General features: G+C 39.0%; 2 protein-coding genes, 1 long non-coding RNA gene and 1 pseudogene across 3 annotated transcripts; all 4 read left to right on the top strand.

Annotated features, from left to right (window-relative positions):
- Positions 1–668: 668 nt before the first annotated feature.
- On the top strand, positions 669–2,469 carry LOC108807441 (scarecrow-like protein 15). The gene has a single exon (XM_018579730.2). It carries the CDS (start codon positions 865–867, stop codon positions 2,338–2,340), a length of 1,476 nt encoding a protein of 491 aa, XP_018435232.2. The 5' UTR covers positions 669–864; the 3' UTR covers positions 2,341–2,469.
- A 4,305-nt stretch (positions 2,470–6,774) lies between these two features.
- LOC108808163 (uncharacterized) lies at positions 6,775–7,859 on the top strand. The gene is made up of 2 exons (XM_018580349.1): positions 6,775–7,499; positions 7,619–7,859. Exons 1-2 carry the CDS (start codon positions 6,775–6,777, stop codon positions 7,857–7,859), a joined length of 966 nt encoding a protein of 321 aa, XP_018435851.1.
- Positions 7,860–11,380: 3,521 nt separating this feature from the next.
- On the top strand, positions 11,381–12,683 carry LOC108808162 (probable prolyl 4-hydroxylase 12; annotated as a pseudogene).
- Positions 12,684–14,920: 2,237 nt separating this feature from the next.
- LOC130496531 (uncharacterized) lies at positions 14,921–18,520 on the top strand. The gene is made up of 5 exons (XR_008935691.1): positions 14,921–16,505; positions 16,750–17,056; positions 17,216–17,314; positions 17,429–17,566; positions 17,660–18,520. It is a non-coding gene; the product is annotated as an uncharacterized LOC130496531 (long non-coding RNA).
- Positions 18,521–20,659: the final 2,139 nt, after the last annotated feature.

Below are 20,659 nucleotides of genomic sequence, written 5' to 3'. Positions count from 1 at the left end.
TAAACAAAATAATATAAAGTATACATATTGTTAGCAAATTTTTATTATTTAAAATCATTAATTGTCATATATGTTTTAATCACATTAGGTTAATTTCGTAGGCTTTATTTAAAGAAAAAATAGATAATAAATTTTAATTTGATAAACAAATGATCTATAATTAACATATTATATAATATAATATTCTCTAACAATTTAATTTTGTACTAACAAAATTCTTCATTGATTTTTAGGTCGACAAGTAAGCAAAATTAACATTTTAGTTAGACGACAATTCAGTATGACACTTTTTTAATTAGTACAAATTATATGTTATAACTTTTAAAAATGTTTTTCTTTAATATATAGGGAATTTTGAAAAAAATGGTCGTCCATTCCATTCAGGTAAAAAAATGAATAACTATACCAATTTTAACCAAAATTTTGAAGGGGATTAACCAAACTAGCTCAAATTTTGAACCAAATTAACTAAAAAATTTAAACCAAAAGAACCACATATATATTCAAAGTGAAACTAAATAATCCGAAATCGAACATTTTCAATTAATTTCCAGATTTTTTTTTCACACAGAATTAATCACATACCCAATCAAACTTTTTTTGGTTCAATACGGCACACAATTTTAGACAGACCGAACCTGCAGTCCTATATATACAACTACAACTTGATTTTCTTATGTCAAAAAATTGTCTTTCTGATCATCATCAGCATAGTGGAGCTCGAACATCTCGTGATCGAAACCTCATTTTCATAAAAGTAAAGAATCATTTTCCTTGCAAAAGGCCTCCTCTCTTTCCCTTTCTTCTTCTCCCACGCAAACTTCGAGAAAGAAAAACCGATTACTAATTCTACATTCACAAGACATGAGAGTCCCTGCTTCATCGGACAGCAACTCAGGAGGAAAGAATCTTGTTGCCTATGACGAGCCCACTTCCGTGCTCGGCCTCCGTAGAAGCCCAAGCCCCACGGCGGTGGAAGAGAAGCCACTCGTCTCAGCTGCAAGTGGTGTTGATAATCAATTTCCGTCAGATGATCACGCGATGCGTTCCATGGATTGGGATTCAATCATGAGAGAGTTAGAGTTAGATGACGATTCTACCCCTAACTTGAAACCCAATTTCCCTCCGCCTGCACACTTCGCCGTCGTTGATCCACCGCTTCCTGGCTTTCCCGATCAGCTTAATCCGGCGGAGTACGGGAACGACAACAATAACAACGAAGGAGGAGGATTTGATATCATTGAAGATCTCATCCGAGTTGTAGACTGTGTGGACTCGGACGAGCTGCAACACGCTCATGTGATATTGTCACGGCTCAATCAACGGCTGAGGTCTCCGACAGGTAGGCCGCTTCTGAGAGCAGCGTTTTACTTCAAGGAAGCTCTCGGTTCACTTCTATCCGGTACGAACCGGAATAAAAACCGGTTAACTTCATGGACCGAGATCGTCGAGAGAATCCGAGCAATCAAAGAGTTCTCCACTATATCTCCCATACCTCTCTTCTCTCACTTCACCGCGAATCAAGCAATCCTCGACTCTCTCCACCAATCTTCCTCTCCGTTCGCTCACATCGTCGATTTCGAGATCGGATTCGGCGGTCAGTACGCGTCGCTCATGAGAGAGATCGCCGAGAAATCAGCAGTAACCGGCGGGTTTCTGAGAGTCACGGCGGTTGTACCGGAGGAATTCGCCGTGGAGACGCGTCTCGTCAAGGAGAATCTTGCTCAGTTCGCCGCCGATTTGAAAATCCGATTTCAGATTGATTTCGTTCTGATGAGAACGTTCGAGATGTTATCATTCAAAGCGATCAGATTCGTAGAGGGAGAGAGAACCGTCGTGTTGATTTCTCCGGTTATATTCCACCGTTTAAACGGAGTCTCCAGTTTCGTCAACGACTTACGGCGAGTTTCGCCAAACGTCGTCGTTTTGGTCGATAGCGAAGGATGGAATGGAATCTCAGGAGCTGGATCGTTTCAGAGAGAGTTTGTTAGTGGGCTCGAGTTTTACACGGTGGTGTTGGAATCTCTCGACGCAGCCGCTCCTACCGGAGATTTGGGGAAGAAGATAATAGAAGCGTTTTTGCTGCGGCCTAAAATCGCGGCGGCGGTTGAAGCGGCAGCGGTTAGCAAGAGACATGGTGGTGGAGAGATGACGTGGCGGGAGGCGTTTTGTGCGGCGGGGATGAGGATGGTTCCGTTAAGCCAGTTTGTTGATTTCCAAGCTCAGTGCTTAGTGGAGAAAGCGCAAGTCAGAGGGTTCCACGTGGCGAAACGACAGGGAGAGTTGGTGCTTTGTTGGCACGGAAGGCCTTTAGTTGCCACGTCAGCTTGGCGGTTTTAGAAACAAACCGGGAGATCGGGTATACTCGTATAGATTCAGAAGTATTTAGCTGGCTGGTTTCTTATTATTTTATACTCATGTATATCAAACATAATATAACTCGAACTGTATCGAATTTACCCTGCAATTTTTTGGTTTCTTTTAAAAAAATGTTATCTTTTTTTTTTCCCAAAAAAAAGAAAAAGAAAAATGTTATCTGGTTTTAGCGTGGAAATAAAATATCTAATTAAAAAAATTACACCTGCGGCACGTCGAAACGCTCATTGTTTTTTTTATTATTAATTTTTTTTGTCGGGTTTATTATGCTAATAGGAACAACTAGAAATATTACATAGACGATATTACAGCTGACCATTCTACCTGCCTTATGAGAATTCATGTCTAACTGCATCACCCTGAGCCGCCCTATGAGATTCATTCTTGACGGTATTCTTTGCGCCATGCTGAAGATCCCTTGTAAAACTTGTCTCCAATATTCTGCATAATTCGCTTTCTCCAGGAATTGAAACCCAGACTTCCTGATCGAAATTGCGTCGCCTGAGATTCGAACCCCAGACTTAGGTGTAGAAGCCTTTAAACCTTGATCACTAGGACACGGTGCTTCCACAAACGCTCATTGTTAAATATGTAAAATTGTTCTCTGGTCAAGACTCGATTTAGATTCGATTTATTTTTGTTTAGGGTTACAAGATTATTAACCGGTATAACAAAATGCTCTGCATATAAAACAGAGTACTGCTCGTTCTTTAGAAGGTGTCAGCGTGAAATGTCCATGCCATGCGTATAATTTATGTATGAATTAAGATATGTTAAATCTAAATTCGTTGACTAGTAACTAATAAGATACTACAAATTTGATTGTAAATTTAAGAGATCTAATGTATTAAATCGGAATGTAGACGAATACATACAAAATATATTTATTAACTATAAACTTTATAAGAGATCTATTTAGCAAAAAAAAAAATCAATATACATGAACACTTTTTTTTCTTTTCCTATTTTCTTGGCAAAATTATAGTCGTCTTCATTTTTTTTTCCCGAACGATGCCTCCAGCGTGGATCTCCCTCCCACTATGATGTAGTCATGTAGCACATTTTTGCGTCGATTACAAATTACATTTTGGGTCTTTGATTTTATTTTCTTTTATTATTATAATAAAGGTAGGAGTAATATTTCAATTCCTTACTCTTTCGTTTAGATAAGTTTTTTTTTCTCTTTGACGTTATCTTTAAACTAATATATAGAAAACATTTGTGTTCATCTATACTCGTTTTTTTGATTAACATAAGTTTAGAGACTTTTCTTCTCTTCAAATCGCCTTTGTTTACAAACTTTCAGAAGCTTGCAATCGAAGACGTCAAGAAAACAATCTCGTGTTGATTGAATCTTTGCCATATCCTACATACTTGATGCAACAGTTGGTATCAAAGACAAAAGATCATAATCATGCCGCCTAAGATAAATGTTCAGAAGCAACTTGATGACCAAGCGAAAGCTATGCGAGACGCTATGGCTGATCTTCGCCGTGAATTTCGTCAGACTTTACAAGTCTTGATAGAAGCAGCGATGTGAACAGTGTTATAAGCACGACATCCAGCTCCACAAGCTCACAATCGCCATGAACAAAACCTTACCGAGGAAGATGATGACTATCTCGTTGATGACAACCCTTTTGCGGGACTGCAAGAGCGGCAAGTTTTATCCCAAAATCGTTATGTGATAGCAGCCCCTCGGGGTGAAAATCGCAACTGGGAGTCTGGTTTTCGACTTGATCTGCCAGAATTTAACGGTAGCTGAAAACTTGCCGAACTGCTCAATTGGATCAGTACGGTTGAAGAGCTCCTGACGTTCAAACATGTGTCTGATGTGATGCGAGTTCCCTTAGTGGCGACTCGGTTCAAAGGAAGGACGTTAGCCTGGTGGCAACAAGTTAAAGAACAACGATCCGGAGTAGGGAAAGAACGTGTGAACTCATGAGACAAGCTAAAACGTCTTCTGCGCAAGGCGTTTCTCCCTTTTAATTATACGCGGACAATGTACAATCAGTTGCAGAATCTAAGAGAGGGAAGTAAAACGGTTGATGAATACGCGGCTGAATTTTCACCCTAATAACCCAAAATACTCTTCTAGATACGCATGATCAACTGGTTTCAAGATTTAATGGTGGCCTGCGACTGTAAATACAGAACTATCTGCTCTTATTCAACCCGAACTCAGTTTCTGAAGCTCATCAGCATGCAATCCTTATTAAGCAGAACTTAAAATCGTCACAGAGTTCTTGGTCTTCTTCAAGCGCTCGAACACATACTTCTGTTTCCGGTGAGCAGTCTAATTCGTCTACTGCAGAGACAAACACAAGGGATAATCAACAACGTCCGGCTGGGCAAAGTAACTCCACAGGCACTCAGCCACCACTTAGCACTGCAACTTTCAAGTGCTTTTATTGTGGAGAAATAGGTCATCGCAAACAAAATTTCCCTAAATGAATGTTCTTATCCAATGATGAGGTCGAATATGATGATGACGAATCTTGACACGACAACAGATTTTAAAGAGGAACAAGTCCGCGGGGATACGGGTCAACTTCTGGTGATTCGTCGCAAATTACTTAGTCCTCAAGGAATCGAGGAGTCTTGTTTGAGGACCAATGTTTTCCGTTCTTCTAGTACAATTCGAGGGGAAGTTTGTCGTTTCATGATTAACTCAGGCAGATGCACTAATGTGATATTAGAAGAAGCTGTCGCGAAACTGGCCCTGTTCGCTGAACCTCACCCTACACCGTACAAGCTGACGTGGTTAAACACACAAACCGATATTCGTATCTCCAAGCGATGCAAAGTCCCATTCTCAATAGGTTCAAGCTATCATGATCTGGTTTGTCGTGACGTGGTTCCTATGGATGCTTGTCATTATCTTTTGGGGCGTCCATGGCAATTTGATCGGCAAACAAGACATGATGGGTTCAATAAAACTTATTCCTTTATGTTTGAGTCAAAGAAGATAGCACTGCTGCCATCAAAAGACCTTGCCTCTTCCTTTGACACTTATGTTACACATGCATCTCCACCCACGGCTACAGTTTCAGACCGACCAGTTCTCATGCTTTCACAATCAAAATTTGAGGAAGAGCTTCGCGGATCCGACTTCTTGTTTGTTCTCATGGCCTCGCAACCTAAGAATTGTGAAACATTAAAGTTCCTCCCAACTTTGAACCATTAGTACGAGAGTTTGTGGATGTGTTTCCTGATGATATCCATGCGGGTTTGCCTCCTCTAAGAGACATACAACATTGCATTGATTTAGTTCCTCATTCGCCACTTCCCAACCGACCACACTATAGGATGAGTCCTCAGTATCATGATGAACTACGCAGACAGCTGGAAGACTTACTCGCTAAAGATTAAGTACGTGAGAGTCTTAGCCCGTGTTCCGTACCTGCTTTATTAATCCCAAAGAAAGATGGGTCGTGGCATATGTGTGCAGATAGCCGTGCGATCAACAAAATCACTATTCGGTACCGCTTTCCTATTCCACGGCTTGATGACTTACTGGACCAAATCGGCACTGCTTACATCTTTACAAAACTGGATCTAAAAAGCTGTTACCATCAGATTCAAATCCGTCCTGGTGATGAGTGGAAAACGGCTTTCAAGACGCAGGAAGGTCTTTTCGAGTGGTTGGTAATGCCTGTTGGCCTCTCTAATGCACCGAGCACATTTATGCGCGTGCTGATTTAGGCACTCCCTCCATTCATTAGCAGGTTTGTGGTTGTCTATTTCGACGACATCCTAATTTTCAGTACATCGATCTCTCGACGATCATCTAAAGCACTTGCGTGGTGTCTTGCTCGTTCTTCGTCGCGAGAAATTGTTTGCAGCCACACAAAAAAGTTCGTTTCGGTGTAGTTGAGGTATTATTTATGAGCTATATTATCTTCTGATCGTGGTTTAGAAGTTGATACTTTTAAAGTTGACGCCATTCGCAATTGGTCAACGCCAAAAACAGTCACTAATGTGCACAGTTTACACGGTCTGGCTTTGTTTTACAGAAGATTTGTTGCTCATTTCAGTAGCATTATGACCCCGATAATAGAGTGTATCAAGCTCCCTAAAATTTGTATGGTCACCAGCAGCAGAACAAGCTTTTCAACTCATTAAGCAGAAATTGACTTCAGCACCTGCTCAAGTCTGCCTAACTTCTCTGTTCTGTTTGAGCTCCACTTCGATGCGTCAAAACATGGTATCGTTGCTGTCTTAAGTCAACAATGCAAACCAATTGCTTTCTTCAGTGAAAAACTTGCAGGACCTCGTGGAATATACAATACATACGATGTCGAACTTTATGCTGTGATCCAAGCGGTAAAACACTAGAGGCACTATTTTTTTCACTGCGAGTTCGTCTTGTTCACAGACCATGACGCCTTGAAACACATGGGGTCACGAGATAAAGTCTCCACCATACTTGCTTCCCAGTTTGCTTACTTTCAACAGTTCACCTTTGTTATTAAACACAAAGCTGGTGTACTTAATAAGGTTGCAGATGCGCTTTGTCTTCGGCAATCACTTCTCTCGACTCTCCATACATCGGTACCTGGTTTCTCTGTTCTTCCTGACATGTATCCAACCGACAGTTTCTTTGGCAAATTCTGGATTGATGCGGTTGAGGGTCGTTGTTCGGATTATTTCGTGTTGGAGGGTTTTCTTTTTCGAGGGATTCAATTGTGCATTCCAGAATGTAGTCTTGGATTACAAATCATCAAAGAATTTCATAGTGAGGGTCATGTGGGCCGCGATCGTACACTCCAGCTAGTGACTCATTCTTATTTTTGGCCTTCCTTACGAAGAGATGTAGAACGGTACGTCTTACATTGTGGTATTTTCCAAGCTTCTAAGGGTCATGCCTCTAACCTACACAGCCATGGTCTGATATTAGCGTTGATTTTTGTTCTTGTATTACCACGAACACAGCGTGGTCACGATTCTATCATGGTTGTTGTTGATCGCTTTTCCAAAATGGCTCACTTTTTAGCTTGTAGAAAGATGACCGATGCAGCGCAGGTGAGGAGTCTTTTCTTTCAAGAGATCTATAAACTTTATGGTTTGCCGCAGTCTATAGTATCTGATCGAGATTCAGATTTCTTGAGCCATTTTTGGAGGTCCCTTTGGAAACTTTTGCCCACAAGCTTAGATATGAGCTTTGCATACCATCCTCAAACAGACGGCCAAACAGAAGCTACAAATCGGGCTTTGGGTGATTTACTGTGTTGTCTCATAGGGGACAATATCAAAACATGGGATTCAACCGATTCCCTCCAGGTATGTATAACAAGCTGAAGCCAAGGAAGATTGGGCCTTTGGATATCTTGGAGAAGATCAGTGGAAACGCGTATCCGTTGCGTCTTCCGCCGGATATGAATACTGCTGATATCTTCAATGTAAAGCATCTTAGTTCATTTCATGGGGATGACGATGTAACAAATTCAGGGTCGAATTTTTCTTCACCTGGGGCGACCTGATGTAGCACATCTTTGCGTGGATTGCAAGTTACGCTTTGGGTCTTTGGTTTTATTTCCTTTTATTATTATCAATAAGGTATGGAGTAATATTCCAATTCCCTTAAGTCTTTCATTTAGATAAGTCATTTTTTCCTTTTTGGTGTTTTCTTTAGACTAATATATATAAAAAATGTTTGTGTTCTTCTATACTCGGTTTTTGATTAATATAAGTTTAGAGACTTTTCTTCTCTTCAAATCGCATTTGTTTAACAACTTTGAGAAACTTGCAATCGAAGACGTCAAGAAACAAAAATCTCGTGTTGATTGAATCTTTGCCCTATCCTACATACTTGCTGCAAGCAACACACCATGACCAAGATAAGAAACCTAAACAATCTGGCGGTAGTTCCATTGGCTCCGCAAAATCCTCGGGTTCGTCCGTCTCAGTGCCTGAATCTTGGAACCTAGCTATCTCTAGCCTGCATTTGAATATCAGTTGCATGTGCATATCTCACTTCCAGCCAACTCTGCTACAGTTTTATTGCAAACCACATATTCAAATTTTGCATCCATCGCTCTGAAAATTACGGGAAACCCTAAATCGCTAAATCTCATCTACTATTAAAATTGTATTTGAGGAAACAAAATCCTAATATACCTCCTGCTACTTAAACAGATTTCTTTAGGAAATGCCGACATCTACTACTAATGGATTGACATTCCAGAACAGGAAGTCATTTGAATGCCCGAAGTCTGCATCTTCTATTACATCGCCGAAAGAGTGAAAAGTCCCTTCTTGCCTGATGAGTTCTTCTTTCTTTTCTTGCTCTTCATAGTCAAGATCCCGCAAATTCTGACTGACTTGAAATTAATAGTCGTTTTATCTGATGATATGAGATGACGAGCGTCAGACAGAGAAAGAGAAAAAATTCTAGTCAAAAAGCTTTCTCCTCAATTCTTTCTCAAAGAAGTTCCCTAAGCAGTAGTGAACCCTTTGAAGAAGCTGTTGAATGCTCTGCAGTATGGAGGCTCCCAAGCAGTGGACTCTCTCCTTTCTTCAATCATGCTTCAGACATTTCTATGGAAGGAAAATGGTAGGCCAAAGTTAGGCAAACTGGATCATAAGACTAAGCCTTTTGTTCTGGACTAGGGTGAGACTTGTGTTAAGATCTCCAACTTTGTCATAGAGAATAACATGAAATGTTAGGAAAGTTTTATCATTGGACAATTCTATGAGGTTCACCAGTTAGGGTTGCTGTCCACGCGATTGTAAAAGGGATGTGGAGTACGCAGAGGCATGCATCTCTATCTCCAAGAAGGACATGAACACATTCTTATTTTGTGTTCCATGTTCAAATGCTCATCGACGTATTCTCTCGCAATGTATGTTGCATGTTGACAGGAAAACCATGTTCGTAGCGAAATGGGCTCCCAGAATCAAACCCGAGAAGCCGGCCATATCCACATTTCTTGTATGGATTCATAGGAAATGATGTGCAAGAATTTTTTCCACAAGCAGGCGTTACAACAATGAAACTTTACAATCACTACTCTTATTCCAAAGATGACAAATGTTATGCATATTGTGGATTTCAGACCAATCTCTTGTTGAAGCACCATTTACAAGGTTATTTCTAAACTCTTGGCTAGTAGACTCAAATGGTGATGTCGGTTTTCATCTCGAGCACTCAGTCTGCTTTCATTATGGGTCGTCTATTATTGGAGAATGTTCTAATGGCGTCGGAACTTGTCCATGGTCACAACTGGAAAAACATCTCCAAGAGATCTATCCTCAAAATCGATCTAAAGAAGATTTTTGACTCTCTCAGTTGGAACTTTGTTCTTTTCATCTTGAGGGCCTTGAATTTCCGGATTTTTTTGTCAGTCTTATTGAGCAATGTATATCTACTACCAGATCTTCAGTTGCAATTAATGGTGAATTGGGTTGATATTTTAGGGGCTCAAGAGATCTTCGTCAAGGCGACCCTTTCTCCTTACTTGTTTGTCTTTGCCATGGAGGTTTCTGGGAAACTGCTGAACAAATAATATATTGATGGCAATACAGGATACCACGTTTTAGCTTCTGACCTACATGTGACTCATCTCACCTTTGTGGATGATATTATAGGTACTTTTCTTATGGTGAGAAAGGATTGTTGCAGAAAATAACATACAATGTTGATAGATTTTCCTCATGGTCTAGCCCTGTGATGAACAAGTCAAAAACTGAACTCTTCACTGCATGGATGAGCCCAATATAAGCTTCTAACCTTGCGAGTATTTGGTTCTCCATTGGCTCATTACCTGTTAGGTACTTGGGCCTTTCTTTGATGCACCGAAAGCTTCCTATCTTTGATCACAGACCATTATTGGATAATCTAAAATACAGGTTCACATCCTGGTCCTCTCGGGCTTTTTCTTATCATGGTCGTAGGCATATTGCTCTCTTTTGTGATTTTCAGTAAAGTCAATTTTTTTGGTTCTCCACTTTATCTTGCCGAAAGGTTACATCTAAGCTATTGAATCTCTTTGTGATTGTGTTTTTTTGGAATGGTAAGGTTACTTCAAAAGCGGCTGCCAAAGTATCTTAGCGTTTGGTTTGTTTACCAAAATCTGAAGGTGGTCTTGGGCTGCGAGATCTCTCAACCTGGAATAAAACTCTATGCCTGAAATTGTTATGGATTTTTGCATTTTGAATCTTAATCTCTATGAACACAATGGACAAAAAAGTATAGACTCAAAGGAGCTAGCATTTGGAGTCTTGATGAATAAAAAAAACTCATGAATTTTGGAAAGCAACTTTAGAGTTGAGATCTCTTGCTGAAAGATTCTTGAATTGGCCACCTAGAAATTTTCTGGTTTGATAATTGGAATTCTTTAGGGTTTTTAATTAAGTTGTTCGGTGATGATGGACCTAGATTTACTGGAGTCCCATTGACTGCAACATTAAGTGATTGTTACACAAACATAGGTTAGCAGATCAGACATGAACGCTCCCCAACAGTTAAAGTGCTCCTTATTTCCCTATGCTTTTATGCTTTGTAAGTTTGTCAAGCCACTCAAACCAGCATGATAGATACAGATGGGAGGTGGATGGAATCTCAATCACCACTTTCTCAGCCAGTCATACTTGGAAAGCTATTATGGTTCGTGAGGACACAAAAGAGTGTTCTTCTATTATTTGGTTTGCAGATCATATCCCAAGTCTTGCTTTGCACATTTGGGTTGTCCATCTTGACAGACTACCAACCCGTTCGTGGATTGCTTCATGGGCACTGCTGATGAACAATTTTGCCTTCTCTGTAATCTACACGACAAAAACAGGAACCATCTATTCTTGGGATGCCCCTCTAAGTTTGGATGAACTGGTGAATTGGATTTGCATTGTGTTAATGTTTTTGAATCTAAGTCTGTGGATCTGAGATTTGTTCTTCAACTTTCATGGCAACCTAGGTCAGGTACCCCATTTTTGAATCAGTTGTTAGATCAGTTTGCAAGAGTTACTAATGTATGTCTGAAACTATTTCGTATGCACCCACCACATGGTCTTCCGTTACCGTGGGTTCTTGTCAGAGGAAGAGTGTGATCATCTGGTAACGTTCCTCTTCCCTTTACCGGTTTTTTTTCATTATATTGTTCTTTGATTAATTAATGGTTGTTACTTTTTTTCTAGGCAAAGGAAACCTCAGAGGTTGAATCAAGGGAAGGTGATGGGAAGACGCAACTTTCAAATTCTGAGCACGTCTTAGATGTGCCAGTAAGTTCTTAGCTTTTCTTCAATTTTGTTTGATTCTCAAGCTGCTTGACAAGAATATTTTGTCATGTTCTTGGAACACTATGTGGTAAAAATGATTAAATGTTCTTCAAGCAGACTATGCTTTGTAGTTTTCCGTGATACAGTAGTCATTTACAACAATTTTATGTACCAATTCTTATTTTGGTATATAACTTTAGGACCCAATAGTCGCTGGGATTGAAGAAAGAATTTCTGCTTGGACTTTCCTCCCAAGAGGTAGTTATCTTGGTTTTCAGTCTATGAACACTCCTCTCGGAAAGGGCTATTTTCTTGAATTATGTTTGTAATCGGTTTCTTCTTGGCCAAACTGCTGGCTTGTGTTTTTCTCTTTTGATGCACATCTTTCAGAAAACAGCGGTCCCATCAAGGTAAGAAGTTACAGTTTGGAGAAGTCTGGCAACAAGTTCGATTATTTTGGAGAAGAATCTAGCTCTGTGACGCATGAATCCTTGTTAGCAACCATCATTCTCAACGTCTTAAACACAACTCAAGGCGGAGAGCTTCTCTTTCCAGACTCAGAGGTCAGTAAATAACAAATAATCTTCTTGGCAAAACTCAAAGAGTATTGAATTCATCTTTTCTATCCCTTTTCTTCAGGTGAAACTCAAAAAGAGTTGGTCAGACTGCTCAGAGCCCGGTAACATCTTAAGACCGGCAAAAGGAAACACAATTCTGTTCTCACCAGGCACTTGAATGCGACTTTAGACCAGAAAAGCACTCATATTAGATGCCCTGTCCTGAAAGGGGAGCTGCTGGTGGCGACTAAACTGATATACGCTAAGAAACAAGCAAGAAAGGATGATGATGAGGAGAGTGGTGAATGCAGTGATGAAGATGAGAACTGTGGACGATGGGCTGAGCTTGGAGAGTGCAAGAAAAACCCTGTCTATATGATTGGCTCTCCTGATTACTTTGGTACCTGCAGAAAAAGCTGTAACGCTTGTTGATTCTTTGAAAAGCATTCTCATCATGTTGGAAAATAATGGTGGCATTATTGAAACATTTTCAATATCAGCTATTTTTTTCTGTGATAAAGTTTGTAAACAACAAAGTTTTATTCGCAACACCATTCACTCTTCTTCTTTCTTTTTATGAGAATCTAAAAACACTTTGATCTAAAAACAATTTGATCTAAAAATAATTTGATCAAACACCAATATATATCGCTTCTTCTTCTCAAAACACTTCAGAGGGATCAATTGATGATACATTTGATCAGTATTTTGATTCAAAATTTTGAGAATTTTACCATTCATTATGGTGATCAAGAAGAAGAAAAAAAAAAGAAAAAAGAACGATCTTATATCGAAAGAAATCGTGAAGAATACCATGTACATTTATGGAATGATTATTGTTAATATGTTTTATTTAATAAATAAATTTTATCTTTAAAACAATGTTTAATATTTTTTCTGAAAACCCTTAATTAAGAAATTTTATTTTTCAAATTATTATCGTTTTCACTAATCTTTGTTTATGTTTAATGTTTTTATTTTAAACTATATGTTTAGAATGTTATCTTTAGTAACGTTTTAAGTTTAAGTTTAATAAGAAAAATAAAAAAATTAAGTTTAATAAAAAATTTTAATAATGTTTTTAAAAATCCTAAATTAAGAGTTTTGCGTTGGAGCACATACATTCTTAATTCACTTTTGTATTTTAAAAATATTAAAAGAAATAAGAGACCCATTTAGGGTATGTAGGATATTGATGCTCTTATTTGTATAAATTTTAAGTCAACATCATTTTAAAAAAAAAATCAGAAAACAGTTTTTTGTTGATTTTTTATTTCGTGTCGACTTTTCTTCTGTGCGACTTCCATTTTCTAAATGGCTGGTTCAAATATAAGAAAGTATTCGTTCAAAACCCATCTCCAACATGATATATAGTTAAGCTCGTAGCTGTTTGTTATGCAGTTCTTCTATTTTCTGACAAGCTTCTTCTATTTTCATTCCTTGTTAGCTATTAGCAGTGACCCTTTTTTATTAGTAACTAGGTTTGGACCCGTGCGTTGCAAAGATTTTGTTAATTTTTTTATTTTATGATAACAAAATAAGAATGATAATTTTTACACCAATTTTAGAATTTAGGTATATGTTATGAGACACATTTTTGAATTAAAAATATTTTTAACATAATTTACGATATTTTTATAAATAGTTAATTTTATTTTTGAAATTTATTTCATTATAATTAAATTAAAAGGACTATAAAATTACAAACATAATTTGTTTAATGTGCCCCGTTTATGTAATGTCATCTAGTGTTGATTTGAAATCCTTTCCTGCATTTGTTTTGATTTTTTGTTTTGTGGGTCAAAGGTTAGTTAAAATTGCAGAAGTAATAAAGTCATATGCTATCTATGTTTAGTGTGCTGAAGTTGGATAAAGAAAGTTAGATTTGTACCGGAAGTTTTGCTTGGATCATGAGGGGAAGACTTGAATTATAATATGTTTATAAATTTTCCAATTTCGGTTTATGAATTGAACCGAACATAACCGAATTTTGATCTAAAAGGTTGGGTTGTGGTCAGAACCAATCATACGTCCGTCCGCAGCTACCAAACGTCTACCTCAAATTCCTCTCCGTCTCCAACTTCACCGTCTTTGACAGCCACCTCGCCAGGAACTGGGACCTCTGTCTCCAATTCCAAAACCCTAACTCGAAGATGTCGCTTCGGTATGACCGAGTCCTGTTCACTCTGTACAACGATTGCGAGACTCTCTCCTAGACGCGTCTGCCGCCGTTCATGATCGAAGCGGATCAGTCCAAGGCGAGTTGAAAATTCCTCCATAGATCCATTTGATTGGCACCAAAAGGCACGACTAATTGAAGATGCAAGAAGAGCTTGCAGATGTCAATAGTCTTCCGTGACTAACTAGGCGACGAAGTCACTGATGCTGGAGGCATTAATCGTTACTACATAAGGCATGCGGAGTGGTGGGTTACCATGTGGATGCAAGGATATGCTGAGATGGAGAAGAATAAACTGAGGATTTATGTCTTGACGTAGTCGTTGAAGTAGTTGCTGATGCAGTGCGTGTCAGAGAGTGAACCATGAGGCATGCGGAGTGGTGGAGACCATGTGGATGCGAGATGCTGAGCTGGCGTGGGATAAACTTGAGGAGCAAGTTTATACCGTGGAGAAAAGGCAAGAGATAAACTTGGGGAGCAAGTTTATGCCTTGAAGAATAAGTACATTCCAAGAAAAGGAAAGTGTACTTATTAATATGGAAGTTGTCCATATATCCATGTTGCCTTGGAGACTAGGTTTCAGGAACGTGGAGATCACTATAAAAGAGCTATGGAGTCGTGGGTATTCCAATAAGACAATGGGAGCTATTGTCGAGGAAGGGTGAAAATCCCTTAGGGTGTTCTTGGGTCGTGCCGAAGCAGTTGCTGAAGTACTGACGATGGAGAGACAAGTTTGGGTAAATTAGGAATTGTTCAGTGGCGTGTGTTAGGGTGTAACACTAGACGTGTAAAGCTGATTAAGCATAGCTTGTAATAGGGTTTACAAGGCGATTTCTAATAAAGCAATTGGTGTTTGCTTGTATCTGTTTTGTCTCTTGGTTTACCTTCTGCATTACTTAATTGTGGTGTCATCTTTGCACTTACAATTGGTATCAGAGCGGGTCACCTAAGTTACTGGTGTGGTCCTGAAGGTGAAGATGTACACGATTGTTTGATGCGGAAGACAATCATGTTGGATGATGGCTGGTGGTATGGTCATTGGAGGGCGCACATGAAGCTGTTGGTTTGAGGAATCAAAGAGCGTGCGTGGATAGCTGTGAAGACTGGGTGGGAGGAGCCTACCATATTTACAGCAGAGGGGAAGAAACCGAAGCCTAAGGAGCCAAGACAAGGAGTGGTTCGAGAGGTAGTTCGAGAAGTAGTACGACGGATGCGTCATAGCCTGATGCAGTACTCATGAAGAAGCAGACAGGTGTGTCTGTGATGTTTGTATTGACATCTAAGCATCTATGTTTTAGCTTAGTATGCAATCAAGCAGGGGGAGAAGTGGTGACGTTCTGGTCCAAGGAGTGCATATCTCGTGGGGGAGAAGAGCATGGTGATGGACGTCCTGATGTAGATGGTGCATATCTCATGGGGGAGAATAGCATATCTATGAATGAAGATGAAGATAGTGCAAGTCTCGTGGGGGAGAAAGGCATATCTAATGTGGAGGTTTCCAGGTGAGGAAACATGGTTGTTGAACCAGAAGGGTATTGTGCTTGATTGGCACACAAAACTAAAAGGGAGAGATTGAAGATGCAAGAAGAGCTTGCAGATGTCAATAGTCTTCCGTGACTAACTAGGCGACGAAGTCACTGATGCCGGAGGCATTAGTCGTTACTACATAAGGCATGCGGAGTGGTGGGTTACCATGTGGATGCAAGGATATGCTGAGATGGAGAAGAATAAACTGAGGGTTTATGTCTTGACATAGTCGTTGAAGTAGTTGCTGATGCAGTGCGTGTCAGAGAGTGAACCATGAGGCATGCGGAGTGGTGGAGACCATGTGGATGCGAGATGCTGAGTTGGCGTGGGATAAACTTGAGGAGCAAGTTTATACCGTGGAGAATAGACAAGAGATAAACTTGGGGAGCAAGTTTATGCCTTGAAGAATAAATACATTCCAAGAAAAGGAAAGTGTACTTATTAATATGGAAGTTGTCCATATATCCATGTTGCCTTGGAGACTAGGTTTCAGGAACGTGGAGATCACTATAAAAGAGCTATGGAGTCGTGGGTATTCCAATAAGACACTGAGAGCTATTGTTATAGAGGAAGGGTGAAAATCCCTTAGGGTGTTCTTGAGTCGTGCCGAAGCAGTTGCTGAAGTACTGACGATGGAGAGACAAGTTTGGGTAAATTAGGAATTGTTCAGTGGCGTGTGTTAGGGTGTAACACTAGACGTGTAAAGCTGATTAAGCATAGCTTGTAATAGGATTTACAAGGCGATTTCTAATAAAGCAATTGGTGTTTGCTTGTATCTGTTTTGTCTCTTAGTTTACCTTCTGCATTACTTAATTGTGGTGTCATCTTTGCACTTACACTAATGACATCATTTAGTTTTTTTTAATGTAACTCTCTCTTTTGTATATGTTCTAGATTCAGCTGAGTTTCTTTGATCCCGGAGCCTCGTCCTCGTCTTCAATGGTTTCATGTTTAGATAGGAGTGTTACTCTAATTTCCAGACGGAATCTGACTGTTCTCGCAACAATCTCTGTTGCCTCAAGTTCTCCACCTAGAAAAAGAAGGTGCGAGAGAATCTGAGATAGATTGGCCGTCAGGATTATTATTTCCCTCACCAGTAGATCCGATTAACTTTGATCGGATTCCTTATCCCTCCGTCTGTGTCCTGATTTTTGGAGTTGAAAATCACACATGTCGATTGTTCGTGGTTTGGCTATTGCATGTATTTTTTCTCACTTAGTGCATGTATTTTTTGAACACTTGTCAGGCTATTGTAACTGAGATGCTTGTGTTGCTGTCTTCTTTGTTGAGTGATTATTTATATCTCCTAAAATTTTGAACTGGTGGTTTTGCTTGAATGTTGGTATTTCTGCAATTCTAGGGTTATCGGGTAATTTCAGTTGATATTCCACGGGTTCGGAGTTATCATGAGTGGATTCAAGCATTTGAGAAATTCCTTGACACCATTGATGTTCATCATGTAAGATCTCTTTTGAGTTACAAATCACCATCTGTGACTCTGAAATGTTATTCTTTTACTTGTGCGGAAAAAATATTGCAATGGAAGTGACAGTACTTGACCATTGTTACATAGGTGCATCGGTACTTCCCTTGGAGGCTTCTTAGCGCAACTCTTTGCTCATCACCGACCAAGAAGAGTTAAATCATTGGTTCTATCAAATACATATTTGGACACTCGCAGTTTTGCTGCTGCAATGCCATGGGCTCCTTTGTGTGTTCTCTCTTATAGAACTTTTCTTTTTTTCTTGCTTGTGCCTAAGGTATCTGCACTAACTCTCTACACCTTTTGTGATGCAATGTGCAGTGTAAGTTGGACTCCTTCCTTTTTGCTGTAACTATAGGTCTTAACAGGAATACGTGACGGACCTCACGAACCATTTATCGCTGACTCTGTCGATTTTGCTGTCTCTCAGGTGGTTCTCCTCATAATCTTCTCTTTAGTATTATTTAATATCCCCTGTATATTAAAGGAGAAGCATTTTTAAGGCTTTCCTTAAACGATTTTGGTGAGAATGCATGAGAAGGCTCGGATCCACGTGTCACTCTGTGAGGGAGTTTAAGAAAAACGGATCATTTAATTCTTTGCTTTGTTTCCTTATTTGGTTCCATAAGAAGAAACGTAACCAATTTTTTTTTTCATTCATGCGAAACACTTTGAAGCATTACCTCTCGACGATTCAAGGATCCGAGTCATTGTTCTCTCCCTGAGAGTCTTGCCGTCTTCTGTCGCGTCGTCTTGACTTCGAGATCGATGAGGCAGCCCTTAGCGTAGACGAGGATGACAACAGTTAGGGAGAACATACAACTGGCTTAAACTTCAGTTGCGAAGGCGAAATCGGATGAGTTTGCCGTTTGTAAACAGGGAGAGCTAAGGGACGAGCAAACAAGTTGAGCTAAGGGAGAGATAAGGGACGAGCAAACATCAATCCCGAGTATATTATATAAGTTGCGTTAAGGGACGAGCAAAGTTGTTTTTTTTGCAGCCATAACACGTTTACGTGATACCTTAATCATCCTAAAGATCATGAAAGAACATCTGATTCTCACCATGTTGACCTAATACAAAAGCCTTAAACCCCTAAGACGCACACGAGCTCTCAAACGAAACCCCAAACAGTAGAAGCTCCCAGAAGGCAGCCCGAAATCCGATTTTGAAATACGTGAGAGAAAGAGTGGGGGGGGGAGGGGGGAGAAGCGTACTCTCGCGGGTGATTTTCCTGAAACTCTTGTGATCTCCGCCATTTGAGTACGATCAAGAGTCGGAGAAAGACATGGCGTATATGAAAATTATGGTCGAGCCGAATGTAAATCGAATCGGGATAAGAGATTCGGAAAAGATAATTATGAAGATCTTAGATCGAAAGAAAAGGAGGGAGAATCTAGGGTTTACTTGGTGATGAAGAGAAACGTAAAAAGAAAGAAACTTGGTGCTTCTAGATTTATCGCGTCGGCTGAGCCCACGATTTTTTAAAATTTGAACAAGTTTTCTCAGCGACGTGTGTGAGTCAAACTTAGGGACACAAGAATTGTTAATTAATTAGGTCAACATGGTGAGAATCAGATGTTGTTTCATAGACTTATCAAAACTTTATGTATGGAACGTTAAGCAGAAGTCAAACATAAAACAAAAGAGAACTTCTATAATTAAGATATAGTGGCATAACTAAAAAGGATCGATCTCTTTCATGTATCTACTATGGACAAAAGTTACAAGGTCTGAGGTCTTTAAAGAGAGAGAGAATTGCAGTATTTTTTAAGCCAAAAAAGAGACGAGGAGTTCACATTTAACGTTGGTCAGCCATGTTTAATTTAAGTAAGACAACTTGCTTAGATAAAGCAAAATAGAGATAGTCATAAACATTTACAATTGGAACGTAAAACAAAGATGCTCAGTACACACTGACCATTTTTCATCGTTGCTGTTTTCCGTTTATCATGAATTCCGTAGAAAACACCATCACACCTATTCAATCTACATCATTCTGTATAGAGTTTCTTTCTATTCCCTTGCATGGCCAATGGTGTATTACGATATTTGTTACATTAATGGCCATTCCGTAGAAGGTATCAATGGAAGTTCAGATGGTGTATTTTGATATTTGTTATTGAAACCTTTGATATATATATTAAATGGAGGTTCGACCGATAAGAATATGCGTAGCGACTATATATAATTTTGTTACATTCTTATGATAAACCCTGAACACATTATTGTATAAGGATGATTCATATTTGATCTCCAATAGATGTGTATGTGTATGTGTATGATCAGCTTCATAGTTCAGAGATCTACCATTATGTTAGCTATATCATACATAGTAATGTATTAGATTATAGTTTAAATGTTATATTAATAAGATATTTACTATTTATTTATTAAAAAAATTTAACCATGCATTATATCTAAAGTGACGCATTATACACAATATAAGTTATAAAGCTTGGTCCACAAGTTTTGTCAATCAGTAATAAAAAAAAAGAATATATCGACTATCAATGTAGGTTCCTTATAAAATAGCATATTTAACATATTTTGCAAAGTAATTAGTATCTTCTTTCCTAATTAAAAAATCTGTAATATTCTAACCTAATGTTTAGAGAAGAGTATATATTAAACCTGCATCTCTTAATTTCCACCGCAATACCAAACACCCGAGAGTTTTGATCATAAAGAAGATGGCAGCAGTTTTTTGACCACATTACCGAATTGAAACCTTGCAAAAGGACGTAGAAAATTAGGTCAAGATCATTTGTCTATGGAGACGATACTCCGCAAGAGGTATTGAGAGTATTGAGATGGTGTTAGTCGATTCAAGTGTAAGTTTATTTTTCTGAGGCTTTATTCCAATCTAAAAATTATTGTTATAAAACAAATGATGCTCAGACATAGATATATTTTTCAGGGCGATAATATTCATGCGACTGTTAAAAATACTTGGTTACTCATTTTGAACCACTCCTCCAAGAAGATAACTCGAATATAATGATTAATTTTTCACTTTCTCAAGCATGCGGCTCCTATCGATCAACAAAACATCCTTATAAAATTTGGTTCAAACCCACAACTCGGGTTTGGTTTTGTGACAATTTGTCATTCAGATTGACTGTTTTCCAGCATGTCAATTTTCATGAAATCTTAGCTGGTAGTCTGAGCCCTGAATATTTGGTCGGTGATTTTTTTTATTTTAAATCAAGTTATTTTATATTTTTGATTCCTATTTAACGAACCTATTTTATAGATATTATCGGTTAGGTTGTGGAGGTTAGTCCTGCTGAAATCGTGTCTCTTAGTGGGAAGAACACG

Source organism: Raphanus sativus, chromosome 6 (genome assembly GCF_000801105.2).
Source record: "Raphanus sativus cultivar WK10039 chromosome 6, ASM80110v3, whole genome shotgun sequence".
NCBI classification, from domain to species: domain Eukaryota; kingdom Viridiplantae; phylum Streptophyta; class Magnoliopsida; order Brassicales; family Brassicaceae; genus Raphanus; species Raphanus sativus.
The sequence above is the reverse complement of the archived record's forward strand: the minus strand, read 5'-3'. Positions and strand labels throughout refer to the sequence as shown.